This window comes from Bombina bombina, chromosome 2 (genome assembly GCF_027579735.1).
Source record: "Bombina bombina isolate aBomBom1 chromosome 2, aBomBom1.pri, whole genome shotgun sequence".
NCBI lineage: Eukaryota > Metazoa > Chordata > Amphibia > Anura > Bombinatoridae > Bombina > Bombina bombina.
In genome coordinates this window covers 92,022,743-92,042,141 of record NC_069500.1, presented here as the reverse complement: position 1 = coordinate 92,042,141, position 19,399 = coordinate 92,022,743, and the positions used below count along the sequence as shown (strand labels likewise).

Here is a 19,399-nt window from a genome sequence, read left to right as displayed (position 1 = left end):
TCCTCTGGCTATGAAAGAAGTATCTCGAATACTGGTATGGGCGGAATCCAGCTCCTGTCTAATTTCTGCGGTTCATATCCCAGGTATAGACAATTGGGAAGCGGATTATCTCAGTCGCCAAACGTTACATCCGGGCGATTGGTCTCTTCACCCAGAGGTATTTCTTCAGATTGTTCAAATGTGGGGCCTTCCAGAAATAGATCTGATGGCTTCTCATCTAAACAAGAAGCCTCCCAGGTATCTGTCCAGATCCAGGGATCCTCAAGCGGAGGCAGTGGATGCATTGTCACTTCCTTGGAAGTATCATCCTGCCTATATCTTTCCGCCTCTAGTTCTTCTTCCAAGAGTGATTTCCAAGATTCTAAAGGAGTGCTTGTTTGTTCTGCTGGTGGCTCCAGCATGGCCTCACAGGTTTTGGTATGCGGATCTTGTCCAGATGGCCACTTGCCAACCGTGGACTCTTCCGTTAAGACCAGACCTTCTATCGCAAGGTCCTTTTTTCCATCAGGATCTCAAATCCTTAAATTTTAAGGTATGGAGATTGAACGCTTGATTCTTAGTCATAGAGGTTTCTCTGACTCTGTGATTAATACTATGTTACAGGCTCATAAAACTGTATCTAGGAAGATATATTATCGAGTCTGGAAGATTTACATTTCTTGGTGTTTTTCTCATCATTTTTCTTGGCATTCTTTTAGAATTCCTAGAATTTTACAGTTTCTTCAGGATGGTTTGGATAAAGGTTTGTCTGCAAGTTCCTTGAAAGGACAAATCTCTGCTCTTTCTGTTCTTTTTCACAGAAAGATTGCTAGTTTTCCTGATATTCATTGTTTTGTACAATCTTTGGCTCGTATAAAACCTGTTATTAAGTCAATTTCTCCTCCTTGGAGGTTGAATTTGGTTCTGGGGGCTCTTCAAGCTCCTCCATTTGAACCTATGCATTCGCTGGACATTAAATTACTTTCTTGGAAAGTTTTGTTTCTTTTGGCCATCTTTTCTGCTAGAAGAGTTTCTGAATTATCTGCTCTTTCTTGTGAGTCTCCTTTTCTGATTTTTCATCAGGATAAGGCGGTGTTGCGAACTTCTTTTAAATTTTTACCTAAGGTTGTGAATTCTAACAACATTAGTAGAGAAATTGTGGTTCCTTCATTGTGTCCTAATCCTAAGAATTCTAAGGAAAAGTCGTTGCTTTCTTTGGATATAGTTAGAGCTTTGAAATATTATGTTGAAGCTACTAAGGATTTCCGAAAGACTTCTAGTCTATTTGTTATCTTTTCCGGTTCTAGGAAAGGTCAGAAGGCTTCTGCCATTTCTTTGGCATCTTGGTTAAAATCTTTGATTCATCATGCTTATGTCGAGTCGGGTAAAACTCCGCCTCAAAGGATTACAGCTCATTCTACTAGGTCAGTTTCTACTTCCTGGGCGTTTAGGAATGAAGCTTCAGTTGATCAGATTTGCAAAGCAGCCACTTGGTCTTCTTTGCATACTTTTACTAAATTCTACCATTTTGATGTGTTTTCTTCTTCTGAAGCAGTTTTTGGTAGAAAAGTACTTCAGGCAGCTGTTTCAGTTTGATTCTTCTGCTTATAATTTCAGTTTTTTTCATTATAAGATTTAAACTTTGTTTTGGGTGTGGATTTTTTTCAGCGGAATTGGCTGTCTTTATTTTATCCCTCCCTCTCTAGTGACTCTTGCGTGGAAGATCCACATCTTGGGTAGTCATTATCCCATACGTCACTAGCTCATGGACTCTTGCTAATTACATGAAAGAAAACATAATTTATGTAAGAACTTACCTGATAAATTCATTTCTTTCATATTAGCAAGAGTCCATGAGGACCACCCTTTTTTGTGGTGGTTATGATTTTTTTGTATAAAGCACAATTATTCCAATTCCTTATTTTTTATGCTTTCACACTTTTTTCTTATCACCCCACTTCTTGGCTATAAGTTAAACTGATTTGTGGGTGTGGTGAGGGGTGTATTTATAGGCATTTTGAGGTTTGGGAAACTTTGCCCCTCCTGGTAGGAATGTATATCCCATACGTCACTAGCTCATGGACTCTTGCTAATATGAAAGAAATTAATTTATCAGGTAAGTTCTTACATAAATTATGTTTTTCTACTGAGAGACCAAGAGAAAATTTACTCAGCAGACATAACTGAAGATAACACATAAAATCTTGTACAGTATAGTAACCTACATAGTCTCTAATAATAATGCAGACTTTACCATGCAACAACAATATATTGATACCTCTTTTAGATTTATAATGTAATTTAATACCTATACCTCTTTAGTATGCATTGCTTCCTATTAGAGTGATAATGTATATCTGTCCTTTATAAGCCACGCCAAACATATTTATGAGAGGTATTACCTTTTGACAACCGTGTATGTGTGGGTGCATAAGAGCGGATTAATACCGCCTAGATATTCATCATTAAAGGAATTCACCACACTAGGTGAAAAAAGAGAAAATATAGAAATGTATTAACAATGGAATTGAGTGAATCAAGCGTCTGGAGTCCCCACCTTAAGTTCTAGCAATACTGCTTGAAAGTATATGAAGAGAATGGGCTTGAGAAAATATATAGGTTGTAACAGAAGAGCTTAGGCCATACATTTTTAAGATAGTATATATAAATAGAAGCTATAGTCTTCTAAAACTGTCCTGACATCATGTATTGATTCCTATGAGGCAATGCGTTAGGGTTAAATATAATATGTAACCAGGAGTAGGGTTGTTAAACACGTGGCCCCCATCTTAATAACTAAAGGAGGATAGTGAATCATAGTTATTCCCTTCTAAAACAAGCCCAATTATCCAGCCTGAGCATATAGTGAAACATTTACCAAGTATCCAGGAGAAACCATAAAAACTTAACCCTTTCCCACCAAAGATGTTACACCAACAGATTACATTATATGATACCATTAAGGGCTCCTATCAGACCACTAACAGTCGTCATCCAATCCCTGCGGTTAGCCTTTGTCCCTATACAAGAGTCCACAATCTCATCATGTTGCTAACCTATACCTTTTGCAGGAATGAGAGAGTCCATGATCTCCTGATGCACTAGATCTTCGTTAATGGATACCTCCCGAGTGATCAATGCAGTGCTAGCCTCAATCAAGGCATCGGCAGTATAGCCAGGTGCTGTTCATAGAAAGTCCATGTATTGGGGTTGATAGATCTTAAAGTATTGTGCTGTAGCTCTAACCTTTTTCCGCATCTGACCCTTCATGTTCTTCATTTTGCGACCTGCCCCAGACCCCCCTTTGACCGTCCGCATCTCCAGGGAGCCAAAAACAAGCCTTTTTACTTCCAGCATAGCGCCCATGGCAGCGCGCTTACCCGGCGCCATTGCTGTTGGATCAATATTGAAACAACAGGATCACAACAGGATCACCCCCTTTACTCCCATCTGGCATAGCCAAGTAGTTTGTATGTCCTGTGCATGGGATAGGAGATATGAGCTCGCCTCTCTTGTCAGCTCTCAGATATCCCTTGAGGGATGCGTGCGGTTTCTCCAGCTTGTAAGTCACATTCTGCAGGAGGGCTAATATCTCGGCTTCCATTTTATAAGCTCGTGTAACAGGAACCAGATCCCTTCCCCTGAATCTCACCTCTCCGATCAATTGCCTGGGGACTCCAATAAAATTCAATACATTCCTATTGCTTCACCCGGCTATCCAGCCAGCCGGGTGGGGGGGGGGGGGGTAGTTGTAACAGAATCTTAGGCCGCAGCCTGTAAAGTAGCTTATTCTAAGTCTCCTTGTTGCAGAAACCCAAAAATGTGTAAACAGGCTTGTTCCAGAACAGTTCAGCAGCTAATGTTTTAGCAGGATAAGTCAGAATGCAGTAAGATAGCTAAAAAATCCCAATATTATTTAGAATAGATGCAGAGCAACTCATTCACACGTCTAGTCATGGCTGCGGCTTAGACACGCCCCCCCCAGAGTAGTTATTTTAAGACATTGTTTTTTCTGAAGTAGAGGCAACCCTGCATGAATCATGAAACGATGATCCAAAAAATTTCCAGCTGCCCCTGTATCAATAAAGGCTTGAGCATGGACAGGATTCTAAAGAAAGTTAAGGGTACCAGGTTCCGAGAAGAGTGAGGGGATTTAGTAGTGGCTACGCTTAGAGGTACCCCACATTTATCCTCTAAGTGTTGGCTTTTCCCAGCAGTATATCACAGTTATTGTTTTGGTGTAAATTAGAACCACGAGTTGGTGTGAATTAGAACCACAATAAAAACACATTCTCAACCTCCTCCTTCTCTGTCTTTCAGATTCAGAGGGTTTAAGGGAAGAGAGATCCATAGCTTCCTCTTCAGAGGTGACTGGAGGTGCTTAAGGGGTTGAGGATAATCTAGAGACTAGACAAGGACGACAAGAGGGAAGGATTTTGCAAGTCCTCTTTCTCTCAGCTTGTCTCTCTTAAAAGCGAGAATCCAGACTGAAACAAAGTGTTATGAAGTAATTCAAGGAAGAGGGAACTTCACGATAAGTGAGCTCGCCCTTGATACGCTCATGCAGGCCTCTTCTGAAGGCTGCTTTGAGAGCACTGCCATCCCAACTGGTCTCATGTGCCAAGGTGCAAAACCCGATGGCGTATTGTGCCACAGATCTATTGCTCTGGCGTAGATCCAAGAGAGAGTACTCTGCAGCAGCAGTGCAGCCGGAGATGCCAAATACGGAAGATAATGCAGAAATGATGGCATCAGCATCGTTCAGGAGTGGAGCACTCTGTTACAAAAGTGGAGAGATCAAGGCTAGGGCCTTGTCTTTCAATAAAGAAATGATAAAAGTAACTTTTGAGTGATGAGACTGGAAGGTGAGAGGATCATTGCAGAAGTGTAGTCTGCACTGGTTGAGAAAACCCCTACAGTCGGTAGTACCATCGTACTTGTCAGGCAACGGAATCCGGGGTATACTTCCAATAATGGGGGGGGGGGGGGGTTTGCAGCACTAGCAGCAGGGACCGGCTGTGTAACAACAGGAACAGTATTCTTTTCTGCAACCAGTGAGGAGAGCATAGCTGATATAGCCTCAAGTTTAGAATCGATGTTCTGCAAGTGTATGGCGTGGGTTCCCAGGGTCTGTCCCTGAAGAGAGACAGCTCTTACTACCTCATTTGGGTCCATGGCCCAAGTATAATGTAATGCTCGTGGGATATTTCCCTATCAGACCAAACTTGGCCAATAGTCTTCTTATCCCGGCGTCAAGTGGAAGGATAAGGACATATCCCAGAACAAAGTGAGTGTGAGAAATGAGGTAAGCAGTACTCATAATAGACAGGGTAGTCCTTCACGGCAATTAGATTAAGGCAGAGAATGGTCAGAGACAGGCAGAGTTCGGCAACAGAAAGGCACTACAGCAGTATAGCAGTTCAGGGGTAAACCAATAGAGTGGTCAGGAACAGGCAGAGGTCAGCAACAAAAGATAGTTTAGCAGTTCAGGGGTAAACCAGGCAGAGTAGTCAGACAGGTAGAGTTCAGCAATGATAAGGCAATCCGGCAATTCAAGGGTTAAACAGGCAGAGTAGTCAGACAAGTAGCGTTTAGCAATAATAAGGCAATCCGGTAATTCAAGAAATAAAGGACCTAGGAGCACACAAATTAACACCTATACTTGGGTAGTGAATGTAAGTTATGCAGGTACTTACATAGGCGCCGATTCGCGCCAGGGAGGACTTCAAAGTATCCGCTCACAGCAACCGCCACCGCAACAGCCAGAGCGGCGTAAGGAAGCGGCGTGATACAAATATGTTGATGATTAACCAGTTAAAAGTGTTTGTCCAGCAATTTCTGAAGATTAAATCTGTGATATAATAGTATTTCATTCTATAAATCCATTTTTTTAAAATTTTGTTTGGTCTTATTAATATATTGCAAAATAAAATAAAAAAATCAAAGTGGTATTTGCTGTTATTTTGCTTTGGCAACATCTCCAGCACTACAGAACGATGCTTCACTTTTGGAAATATATAAAACAGACACTAAGTCAAAATTAAACTTTCATGATTCAGACAGAGCATGCAATTTCAGGATACTTTTTAATATACTTACAATATCAAGCCGTGAACAGCATTTTTGTATGTACACTTTCTGAGGCACCGGCTACTACTGAGCATGTGCAAGAGTTTACAGTGTTTACGTATAAGAGTTTGTGATTGGTTGATGGCTGTCACATGGTACAGGGGCATGCCAAATTTGAAATAAATTTTTAAATTGGTCAGAAAAAAAATCTGCATCTCGTTGCTATTGCATTGTCTTGTTTTTTATTATGCACTTTCTGATTATGCAATTTAACTGTATTTCGTGGTTATTTAAGCTGCAGTGTGGGAAAACACCCCAGGACCTTCATCTCACATGCAATCTTGGATGTCTTCCAGCAGGGTGGAATTGTTTTAAATCAAATCAATTTAAATCTCTAGTCCATAAGACTTTGGTTGTCTACATAAAGACTAATTCTTGCTGGTTGCTATAACCCTAATAATTATTACTAGATGAAAATTTCATTTTTAGAATAACCTGTTCTATTTAAATAAAACAATTACATTATAGGTTTTGCTTGCCTCCCTCTCTCCTTGTGCAGATCTATTCCACTTCAAACAATCTTCTATTCATTGAACCTCTTGAAAATTAACAATTAAAAGATCATTAAATACCGTAGAATTTCATAATCAACAAATACACAAGAAGACAATGTAATAAAACTTACTTTGAAGTAGTAGATTTGTTTTCTAGCATATTTCAAAGCTAGTTCCATTTTCACTCCTCCTGTATCATGTGACAGCCATCAGCCAATTGCAAAATACATATATGTAGGTGTGCATAGTTTTTTTTTTTTTTTTTTTTTTATTGCATCCTCCATGTGAATCATGAAAGTTTTAATTTTAAATTTAGTGTCATTTTAAGAGGCATGGAGCAGATTCTGTAGATAGATTTGTAGAGGTACAATGGAATCAAGGTCTTAATCTCAACTCTGTATGTTTATTTTATAATGTATTTGTTGTGAAGAAGAGACATGTTATCTGCAGGCACAAATTCATATTTTTGAGAACTAATCCAAAAGATCTGTGTTATCTTCTAGAGAAAAAAAATTGCCAACATCACAGAAACCTCTGGGAGAGCATGACGTGAATGGATTCATGGAATTAATTTACCAGAACATGTAAACATTGCAGCCATGAATATACAGCCTCATTCTACATAATTAAAACTAATCCTTATTTTGGATGATTAACCTTTGGTCTATAATGTGTCTTAAAAAGAAAACTATCTACTTTCTCCAAAAAGCATTTTTAATAAGGGGTCGATTTATCAAAGTCTTCGTCAGGCTTCAACCCCCCCCACCCCCGCCATGACTGCAGGTTCTATTTCTCCGATCTCATCCGATCGGGGGGATTGACAGCTCCTGCATGCGCGTGATTGGCTGTGCACGGGCAGGGGGCGGGATTGCACGCAAGTGCAAAATAGCGCTCGTGTGCAATGCTGAAATCCCTCGGCGGAATTCAGCCCGCCAGAGGCAAGCTGCGGCGGACAGGGGCGCGTACGTGCGCCCCTGTCCACCGCAGCTTGCTTAATCGACCCCTAAAAAATGGGTTTAAATAGAAAAATTCTGCTTTAAAAAATGTTTCTTTTTATCTATTTTGCAGTAACATTAAGTTTCTCCCTTGTCTTTTTTAAATTTATTTTTACCTTTCTGTTGTACTGTTTTGTATTCATATCACCTGGTAAATAATATTTGGGAAGATAAAGATAATTAGAATTAAATCATCAACAGCAGTAATGTCTATATCTTGGCCTATATCCCAACCATTACTTACCAGAAGTGTGTCCCCAATTCTCAATCTAAGGTGATTTAGCTACTTCTGTCCATCTCACCAATGGACAGGGGTCTCACCTAGTATTGGTTGTTGATTATATGTTTTCTAATTTTTTACTTCCATGTCCCTTTTTAAAAATAATAATAATAAAATACATTTAAAAAAAAATCTCTATTACGTGGTCAGTTATGTAAAATTGGCAATTTTTAAAAATCCATTATATTTGGTTAAAGAGACTGCACCACCCTTCCTATCAAAAAATAGCTAGCCCATTTATTATTCATTTATTTTTACATGATTGGTCACATGACCTAGCTATGGTATGTGTGATGTCATTCCAGTTTCTGATTTTATTAGATGCTGTTTTATTGATTGACTGTTAAAACTCTAAACTTTTTTATATTATTTGTCAGCAATTCTGCATTTATATGATGATCATGGGGAGATTTAATTAACTTTTTTTTAAGTGGGTGTTTTCTTAGTTTTCAAGTAATCTCACTTACATAGAGAAACATTAATTTCTGTCTGTCTTCTCAGCGCGAAGGCTGCAGCATATGGAAGATGCACATGCTGAAGGGGTCTGATGGTCTGGGAATTCAGATCACAGGAGGTCGAGGGTCGAAAAGGTCACCTCACGGTATTATTGTAGCACATGTGGAGGAAGGTGGATCAGCTGACAGGTACATTAACTCTATAGTATTCATGCATTTGTGTTTCACAGAGGACCCGTGTTCTTCTCATGTCTTTATAAGAATATATTTTCTTTAATGCATGATAGCTAGTTAATAAAAAATATATATATATAAATACAACCAAACTGCAGGTAGGTTGCAGAGGATCATCTCTGCAACACATAAGGTGAAACTGTCATTTATATATGGGATTTACTACTATTTAGTGAGCAAGATGTATCAGACATTACTGTCCCTTTAATCGGATGAGTTTCAAGAAAGTCAACACAATGAGATTGTTTATAAAATGTGTAGTTATCCGTAATGAAACAACTTTGCGATATAGTTAAATTATTTACTCCCCCCCCCTTCATGTAATTTAGCTCTAAAAATGTATCAGTTTGTAATTCTCAGAACTTAAAATGCACTTGCTGACTTCTCAAGTAGAACCCTTCTACATATCTGTCCCAAATTGTCTTTATCAGATAACATTTGCAAAACAATTGATTGTTATACTCATTTTATGACTATGGCTAGCCTTGTTGTCTGGTGGATGAGTGAGGCTATTGAAAAATAAGTGCAGTAAAAAGGATGTTTGTTTTAAACGCTTTACGACTTGGCTGATATGTTATATGCTGTTTAACCATTGCCACTTTAAGGGGCAATCACCTGAATCTTACAGGGGTACGTGCTCAGGTGATCACCTGGCGCAAGTTCACACCTGGGCAGTGTTTAGAGGCAGGGAGTACTTTTAGAGCCCCTACTCCAGTATAAAACACAGAAGAGTATGACACTCTGCTTTAGAAAGTGGGGAACCCCCTCTTTCTTCCAATGTGGTGTCTTATACCCTTATCATTAGTAAGTGATTAAAAATGTCAGTCACCTACCTAATGTATTTATTTTATGGGGGCAGTGTCTCTAAAGGAGCCCCCATCTGCAAAACACTGCATACTACACATGAAAGCAGGAAATCTGCTATTTCAAATGGGCCATCATGCCAGCTGATTGTCATAACAATGACCAGTACCTCAAAAGCATTGATTGTATTTGGGGGTTCTGGAAATTAAGAGTCCTTTATTACCCTCTAACCATAGAAATGTATTACTCTTTTTTTCAAGATGGTGCATAGGGATAAAAAATGATTATTTTTTTTCAATTGTTGTTGAAAAATAATTATATAAATGTTGATGTTTTGGGAAGGTGAACTGATGCTAAATGTGGGACCAGCAAGCTTTGGTTTGAATAATTAGGTAATAATGCTGCTATTTACTATGTACGCTATAGAAAGTGACACAAAATGTAATAATTATAAAAAAAAAATTGCATTTTATATGTTGGCGTTTCCCTATGTTATGATATTTCTGTAAACTAAATTTATTTTTGAAAAATGCTAGGTCTGCTGAAAAAAAACAAAGTATTAATTGTGTGGCTACCTCACAGAAAAGAATTAGAAATTTACTTGTAAATACAACAAGGGTCAGCTAAAAATAGCTCCAGCATAGGGGTTTGAAAATCGCTCAACAGCAAAGAGCTTAAAATACCTTCTGCTTAACATATTTTATGCTAATGTATTAAAGATCATTTTAAAGATAAATATGTTTGACTTTAAAATAAGGAATTGCGATATCAAAGGGGTGGACCTTTTGTGTGATGTATAGTTTTATTCATTTACCATATTGTTTTTTTTTGTTTAGTTATTTATCCACAAACACAAGTAACATATGGTTTTCCTGCCATGTGATTATTTAAAAACATAGAAAATGGTTTTAAAAAAAACAATATTATTTTTACCAAGTATTGCTATAAAAGCAGCATTTTTTTTTTAATCTAACTTATAATTCTTTATAGATATTTATCTTTATGTAATATGAGATTTCATTTAACATAATGTAGTAAATATTATTTTCTGGGTGATTTTTAGGGATGGCAGATTAAAATCAGGTGATGAGCTACTAATGATAAACGGTCAGTCTCTGGTTGGGCTTTCTCACCAAGAAGCTGTGGCTATTCTGCGATCTGCGGTTGGCATTGTACAGCTAGTAGTGGCCAGCAGGGTATGTATACACAATACTGATTTGTAATGTGATAATGTACCGGTATATATTTGAGCTGAAATGGCACATTTTAGGCTAAATATGCAATATTTATTTATGAATGTACCAAGTGCTTAGATTTATGATTTAAAATGAACAATATACTGTAAATTGTGGTGTCCATATTAAATGCTAATTAGACATTAAACACAAATTGTAAACTGCATAACAATGTAACTTCATGTCTGAGAATAATTTTGCAATGAATAATGCAGCTTTATTTTATCAAATGAGCATTTTTTTATTTAATTTTTTTTTTTTTACGGATTTCCCTGTCCACCAGAGCAAAAGAATCCTTGCTAAACAATCATAAACTAGTATGCAGATATAGCATGAACTCCATGCAGTAAAGAAAGCCTCCCCACTTTTTTCCATTAAAGTGATTACAAAGTTTAATCAATTAAAGCCCAGTATCCATAAAATACTCTAAAAAACAGGGGCACTTAATTCATTAAACTTTACTTGCTTTTTTTTTTTAATACTTACCTTTTACTTACCTTTTTGTTACAGTAAACAGACCGCCAATCCTCCGCCTGCATCTTTTACTGTATTTTGTATATCTTTGACAAATCTGGCTTCCTCCAATCGTTGCATGCCCCATGGGGGCACCAATTGATTGTAGGAAGTCGGATTCGTCATTGATCTGCAAAATACAGAAGAAGACGCGGGTGGAGGATCGGCATTTACCATAACAAAAACGTATAAGTATTTTTAGATACTGGGCTTTAATTCTTTAAACTTTACAATCACTTTAAGGTGGTTTAGCACTGATTCAGCTTAGTTAATTTTAAACAATATTTAACAGGTATTTAAATAAACAGACAAATATTGCATTTTAATATTTATCTAATAGCTAAATATAAATCTATATTTATATATACACAATAATATTAATACCTAAACTACTTGTATGCTCATGGCTATTGCAAAGAATACTTTTTCTATCATGATTACTGATGAAAAACAGATAATCCACATTAAAAAACAAAAAACATATGAGTACAGAAAACATCAGTTAGGGGGGATAAACAAAACCTCACAGATAAATTAGCTAAAAGTATTAACCCCTACCTCTCTCAGAGAGAGTACAATTTTCAGATGTATTTTACAACAAAAGGAAGCAAAATAAATAATAAAAGTACAGTATATTTCAATAAGGTTTCATTTTCATTAATTAAACATTTCTCCAACATAGGTGTGTCCGGTCCACGGCGTCATCCTTACTTGTGGGATATTCTCTTCCCCAACAGGAAATGGCAAAGAGCCCAGCAAAGCTGGTCACATGATCCCTCCTAGGCTCCGCCTTCCCCAGTCATTCTCTTTGCCGTTGTACAGGCAACATCTCCACGGAGATGGCTTAGAGTTTTTTGGTGTTTAACTGTAGTTTTTATTATTCAATCAAGAGTTTGTTATTTTAAAATAGTGCTGGTATGTACTATTTACTCTGAAACAGAAAGGTGATGAAGATTTCTGTTTGTAAGAGGAAAATGATTTTAGCAACCGTTACTAAAATCGATGGCTGTTTCCACACAGGACTGTTGAGAGGAATTAACTTCAGTTGGGGGAAACAGTGAGCAGACTTTTGCTGCTTGAGGTATGACACATTTCTAACAAGACGATGTAATGCTGGAAGCTGTCATTTTCCCTATGGGATCCGGTAAGCCATTTTTATTACATAAGAAAAAAAAGGGCTTCACAAGGGCTTTTAAGACTGTAGACATTTTCTGGGCTAAAACGATTGATATATAAACATATTTTATACTTCATAGCTTTGAGGAATTATTTTATTCTTGGGAATTATGTAAAATAACCGGCAGGCACTGTATTGGACACCTTATCCTCTAGGGGCTTTCCCTAATCATAGGCAGAGCCTCATTTCTTTCATGTAATTAGCAAGAGTCCATGAGCTAGTGACGTATGGGATATACATTCCTACCAGGAGGGGCAAAGTTTCCCAAACCTCAAAATGCCTATAAATACACCCCTCACCACACCCACAATTCAGTTTTACAAACTTTGCCTCCGATGGAGGTGGTGAAGTAAGTTTGTGCTAGATTCTACGTTGATATGCGCTCCGCAGCAAGTTGGAGCCCGGTTTTCCTCTCAGCGTGCAGTGAATGTCAGAGGGATGTGAGGAGAGTATTGCCTATTTGAATGCAGTGATCTCCTTCTAAGGGGTCTATTTCATAGGTTCTCTGTTATCGGTCGTAGAGATTCATCTCTTACCTCCCTTTTCAGATCGACGATATACTCTTATATATACCATTACCTCTGCTGATTCTCGTTTCAGTACTGGTTTGGCTATCTGCTATATGTAGATGAGTGTCCTGGGGTAAGTAAGTCTTATTTTCTGTGACACTCCTAGCTATGGTTGGGCACTTTGTTTATAAAGTTCTAAATATATGTATTCAAACATTTATTTGCCTTGACTCAGAATGTTCAACTTTCCTTATTTTCAGACAGTCAGTTTCATATTTGGGATAATGCATTTTAATTTAACATTTTTTCTTACCTTAAAATTTGACTTTTTCCCTGTGGGCTGTTAGGCTCGCGGGGGCTGAAAATGCTTCATTTTATTGCGTCATTCTTGGCGCGGACTTTTTTGGCGCAAAAATTCTATTTCCGTTTCCGGCGTCATACGTGTCGCCGGAAGTTGCGTCATTTTTTGACGTTATTTTGCGCCAAAAATGTCGGCGTTCCGGATGTGGCGTCATTTTTGGCGCCAAAAAGCATTTAGGCGCCAGATAGTGTGGGCGTCTTATTTGGCGCGAAAAAATATGGGCGTCACTTTTGTCTCCACATTATTTAAGCCTCATTTTATCTTGCTTCTGGTTGCTAGAAGCTTGTTCTTTGGCATTTTTTCCCATTCCTGAAACTGTCATTTAAGGAATTTGATCAATTTTGCTTTATATATATGTTGTTTTTTTCTCTTACATATTGCAAGATGTCTCACGTTGCATCTGAGTCAGAAGATACTACAGGAAAATCGCTGTCAAGTGCTGAATCTACCAAAGCTAAGTGTATCTGCTGTAAACTTTTGGTAGCTATTCCTCCAGCTGTTGTTTGTATTGATTGTCATGACAAACTTGTTAAAGCAGATACTATTTCCTTTAGTAAAGTACCATTGCCTGTTGCAGTTCCTTCAACATCTAAGGTGCAGAATGTTCCTGATAATATAAGAGATTTTGTTTCTGAATCCATAAAGAAGGCTATGTCTGTTATTTCTCCTTCTAGTAAACGTAAAAAATCTTTTAAAACTTCTCTCCCTACAGATGAATTTTTAACTGAACATCATCATTCTGATTCTGATGATTCCTCTGGTTCAGAGGATTCTGTCTCAGAGGTTGATGCTGATAAATCTTCATATTTATTTAAAATGGAATTTATTCGTTCTTTACTTAAAGAAGTCCTAATTGCTTTAGAAATAGAGGATTCTGGTCCTCTTGATACTAAATCTAAACGTTTAAATAAGGTTTTTAAATCTCCTGTAGTTATTCCAGAAGTTTTTCCTGTCCCTGATGCTATTTCTGCAGTAATTTCCAAAGAATGGGATAATTTGGGTAATTCATTTACTCCTTCTAAACGTTTTAAGCAATTATATCCTGTGCCGTCTGACAGATTAGAATTTTGGGACAAGATCCCTAAAGTTGATGGGGCTATTTCTACCCTTGCTAAACGTACTACTATTCCTACGTCAGATGGTACTTCGTTTAAGGATCCTCTAGATAGGAAAATTGAGTCCTTTCTAAGAAAAGCTTATCTGTGTTCAGGTAATCTTCTTAGACCTGCTATATCTTTGGCTGATGTTGCTGCAGCTTCAACTTTTTGGTTGGAAACTTTAGCGCAACAAGTAACACATCGTGATTCTCATGATATTATTATTCTTCTTCAACATGCTAATAATTTTATCTGTGATGCCATTTTTGATATTATCAGAGTTGATGTCAGGTTTATGTCTCTAGCTATTTTAGCTAGATGAGCTTTATGGCTTAAAACTTGGAATGCTGATATGGCTTCTAAATCAACTTTACTTTCCATTTCTTTCCAGGGTAACAAATTATTTGGTTCTCAGTTGGATTCCATTATTTCAACTGTTACTGGTGGGAAAGGAACTTTTTTACCACAGGATAAAAAATCTAAAGGTAAAAACAGGGCTAATAATCGTTTTCGTTCCTTTCGTTTCAACAAAGAACAAAAGCCTGATCCTTCATCCTCAGGAGCAGTTTCAGTTTGGAGACCATCTCCAGTCTGGAATAAATCCAAGCCAGCTAGAAAGGCAAAGCCTGCTTCTAAGTCCACATGAAGGTGCGGCCCTCATTCCAGCTCAGCTGGTAGGGGGCAGGTTACGTTTTTTCAAGACAATTTGGATCAATTCTGTTCACAATCTTTGGATTCAGAGCATTGTTTCAGAAGGGTACAGAATTGGTTTCAAGTTGAGACCTCCTGCAAAGAGATTTTTTCTTTCCCGTGTCCCAGTAAATCCAGTAAAAGCTCAAGCATTTCTGAAATGTGTTTCAGATCTAGAGTTGACTGGAGTAATTATGCCAGTTCCCGTTCCGGAACAGGGGATGGGGTTTTATTCAAATCTCTTCATTGTACCAAAGAAGGAGAATTCTTTCAGACCAGTTCTGGATCTAAAAATATTGAATCGTTATGTAAGGATACCAACGTTCAAGATGGTAACTGTAAGGACTATCTTACCTTTTGTTCAGCAAGGGAATTATATGTCCACAATAGATTTACAGGATGCATATCTGCATATTCCGATTCATCCAGATCACTATCAGTTTCTGAGATTCTCGTTTCTGGACAAGCATTACCAGTTTGTGGCTCTGCCGTTTGGCCTAGCTACAGCTCCAAGAATTTTTACAAAGGTTCTCGGTGCCCTGCTGTCTGTAATCAGAGAACAGGGTATTGTGGTATTTCCTTATTTGGACAATATCTTGGTACTTGCTCAGTCTTTACATTTAGCAGAATCTCATACGAATCGACTTGTGTTGTTTCTTCAAGATCATGGTTGGAGGATCAATTTACCAAAAAGTTATTTGATTCCTCAGACAAGGGTAATCTTTCTGGGTTTCCAGATAGATTCAGTGTCCATGACTCTGTCTTTAACAGACAAGAGACGTCTAAAGTTGATTACAGCTTGTCGAAAACTTCAGTCACAATCATTCCCTTCGGTAGCCTTATGCATGGAAATTCTAGGTCTTATGACTGCTGCATCGGACGCGATCCCCTTTGCTCGTTTTCACATGCGACCTCTTCAGCTCTGTATGCTGAAGCAATGGTGCAAGGATTACACGAAGATATCTCAATTAATATCTTTAAAACCGATTGTTCGACACTCTCTAACATGGTGGACAGATCACCATCGTTTAATTCAGGGGGCTTCTTTTGTGCTTCCGACCTGGACTGTAATTTCAACAGATGCAAGTCTCACAGGTTGGGGAGCTGTGTGGGGATCTCTGACGGCACAAGGAGTTTGGGAATCTCAGGAGGTGAGATTACCGATCAATATTTTGGAACTCCGTGCAATTTTCAGAGCTCTTCAGTTTTGGCCTCTTCTGAAGAGAGAATCGTTCATTTGTTTTCAGACAGACAATGTCACAACTGTGGCATACATCAATCATCAAGGAGGGACTCACAGTCCTCTGGCTATGAAAGAAGTATCTCGAATTTTGGTTTGGGCGGAATCCAGCTCCTGTCTAATCTCTGCGGTTCATATCCCAGGTGTAGACAATTGGGAAGCGGATTATCTCAGTCGCCAAACGTTGCATCCGGGCGAATGGTCTCTTCACCCAGAGGTATTTCTTCAGATTGTTCAAATGTGGGAACTTCCAGAAATAGATCTGATGGCGTCCCATCTAAACAAGAAACTTCCCAGGTATCTGTCCAGATCCCGGGATCCTCAGGCGGAGGCAGTGGATGCATTATCACTTCCTTGGAAGTATCATCCTGCCTATATCTTTCCGCCTCTAGTTCTTCTTCCAAGAGTAATCTCCAAGATTCTGAAGGAATGCTCGTTTGTTCTGCTGGTAGCTCCGGCATGGCCTCACAGGTTTTGGTGTGCGGATCTTGTCCGGATGGCCTCTTGCCAACCGTGGACTCTTCCGTTAAGACCAGACCTTCTGTCACAAGGTCCTTTTTTCCATCAGGATCTGAAATCCTTAAATTTAAAGGTATGGAGATTGAACGCTTGATTCTTGGTCAAAGAGGTTTCTCTGACTCTGTGATTAATACTATGTTACAGGCTCGTAAATCTGTATCTCGAGAGATATATTATAGAGTCTGGAAGACTTATATTTCTTGGTGTCTTTCTCATCATTTTTCCTGGCATTCTTTTAGAATACCGAGAATTTTACAGTTCCTTCAGGATGGTTTAGATAAGGATTTGTCCGCAAGTTCTTTGAAAGGACAAATCTCTGCTCTTTCTGTTCTTTTTCACAGAAAGATTGCTATTCTTCCTGATATTCATTGTTTTGTACAAGCTTTGGTTCGTATAAAACCTGTCATTAAGTCAATTTCTCCTCCTTGGAGTTTGAATTTGGTTCTGGGAGCTCTTCAAGCTCCTCCGTTTGAACCTATGCATTCATTGGACATTAAATTACTTTCTTGGAAAGTTTTGTTCCTTTTGGCCATCTCTTCTGCCAGAAGAGTTTCTGAATTATCTGCTCTTTCTTGTGAGTCTCCTTTTCTGATTTTTCATCAGGATAAGGCGGTGTTGCGAACTTCTTTTGAATTTTTACCTAAAGTTGTGAATTCCAACAACATTAGTAGAGAAATTGTGGTTCCTTCATTATGTCCTAATCCTAAGAATTCTAAGGAGAAATCGTTGCATTCTTTGGATGTTGTTAGAGCTTTGAAATATTATGTTGAAGCTACGAAATCTTTTCGTAAGACTTCTAGTCTATTTGTTATCTTTTCCGGTTCTAGAAAAGGCCAGAAAGCTTCTGCCATTTCTTTGGCATCTTGGTTGAAATCTTTAATTCATCTTGCCTATGTTGAGTCGGGTAAAACTCCGCCTCAGAGAATTACAGCTCATTCTACTAGGTCAGTTTCTACTTCCTGGGCGTTTAGGAATGAAGCTTCGGTTGACCAGATCTGCAAAGCAGCAACTTGGTCCTCTTTGCATACTTTTACTAAATTCTACCATTTTGATGTATTTTCTTCTTCTGAAGCAGTTTTTGGTAGAAAAGTACTTCAGGCAGCGGTTTCAGTTTGAATCTTCTGCTTATATTTTTCGTTAAACTTTATTTTGGGTGTGGATTATTTTCAGCAGGAATTGGCTGTCTTTATTTTATCCCTCCCTCTCTAGTGACTCTTGTGTGGAAAGATCCACATCTTGGGTAGTCATTATCCCATACGTCACTAGCTCATGGACTCTTGCTAATTACATGAAAGAAAACATAATTTATGTAAGAACTTACCTGATAAATTCATTTCTTTCATATTAGCAAGAGTCCATGAGGCCCGCCCTTTTTTTGTGGTGGTTATGATTTTGTATAAAGCACAATTATTCCAATTCCTTATGTTATATGCTTTCGCACTTTTTTATCACCCCACTTCTTGGCTATTCGTTAAACTGAATTGTGGGTGTGGTGAGGGGTGTATTTATAGGCATTTTGAGGTTTGGGAAACTTTGCCCCTCCTGGTAGGAATGTATATCCCATACGTCACTAGCTCATGGACTCTTGCTAATATGAAAGAAATGAATTTATCAGGTAAGTTCTTACATAAATTATGTTTTTCGCGCCTCTATTGCGCACTTGTTTTTAGGAAGCATGACATGCAGATGCATGTGTGAGGAGCTCTGATACACAGAAAAGACTTTCTGAAGGCGTCATTTGGTATCGTATTCCCCTTTGGGCTTGGTTGGGTCTCAGCAAAGCAGATACCAGGGACTGTAAAGGGGGTAAATATAAAAACGGCTCCGGTTCCGTTATTTTAAGAGTTAAAGCTTTCAAATTTGGTGTGCAATACTTTTAAGGCTTTAAGACACTGTGGTGAAATTTTGGTGAATTTTGAACAATTCCTTCATACTTTTTCACATTTGCAGTAATAAAGTGTGTTCAGTTTAAAATTTAAAGTGACAGTAACGGTTTTATTTTAAAACGTTTTTTGTACTTTGTTATCAAGTTTATGCCTGTTTAACATGTCTGAACTACCAGATAGACTGTGTTCTGTATGTGGGGAAGCCAAGGTTCCTTCTCATTTAAATAGATGTGATTTATGTGACACAAAATTTAGAGAAAATGATGCCCAAGATGATTCCTCAAGTGAGGGGAGTAAGCATGGTACTGCATCATCCCCTCCTTCGTCTACACCAGTCTTGCCCACACAGGAGGCCCCTAGTACATCTAGTGCGCCAATACTCCTTACTATGCAACAATTAACGGCTGTAATGGATAATTCTATCAAAAACATTTTAGCCAAAATGCCCACTTATCAGCGAAAGCGCGACTGCTCTGTTTTAGAAAATACTGAAGAGCATGAGGACGCTGATGATATTGGTTCTGAAGTGCCCCTACACCAGTCTGAGGGGGCCAGGGAGGTTTTGTCTGAGGGAGAAATTTCAGATTCAGGGAAAATTTCTCAACAAGCTGAACCTGATGTGATTACATTTAAATTTAAATTGGAACATCTCCGCGCCCTGCTTAAGGAGGTGTTATCTACTCTGGATGATTGTGAGAATTTGGTCATTCCAGAGAAATTATGTAAAATGGACAAGTTCCTAGAGGTCCCGGGGCCCCCCGAAGCTTTTCCTATACCCAAGCGGGTGGCGGACATTGTAAAT

The 19,399-nt window shown here is 38.4% G+C and overlaps 1 protein-coding gene across 1 annotated transcript in view; it reads left to right on the top strand.

Annotated features, from left to right (window-relative positions):
- Positions 1–19,399, top strand: part of PDZD2 (PDZ domain containing 2) — a 718,112-nt gene that overhangs the window by 386,291 nt on the left and 312,422 nt on the right. The window contains 2 exon segments of the mRNA XM_053701173.1: positions 8,379–8,521; positions 10,434–10,566. Coding sequence (XP_053557148.1) covers positions 8,379–8,521; positions 10,434–10,566 — 276 coding nt within the window.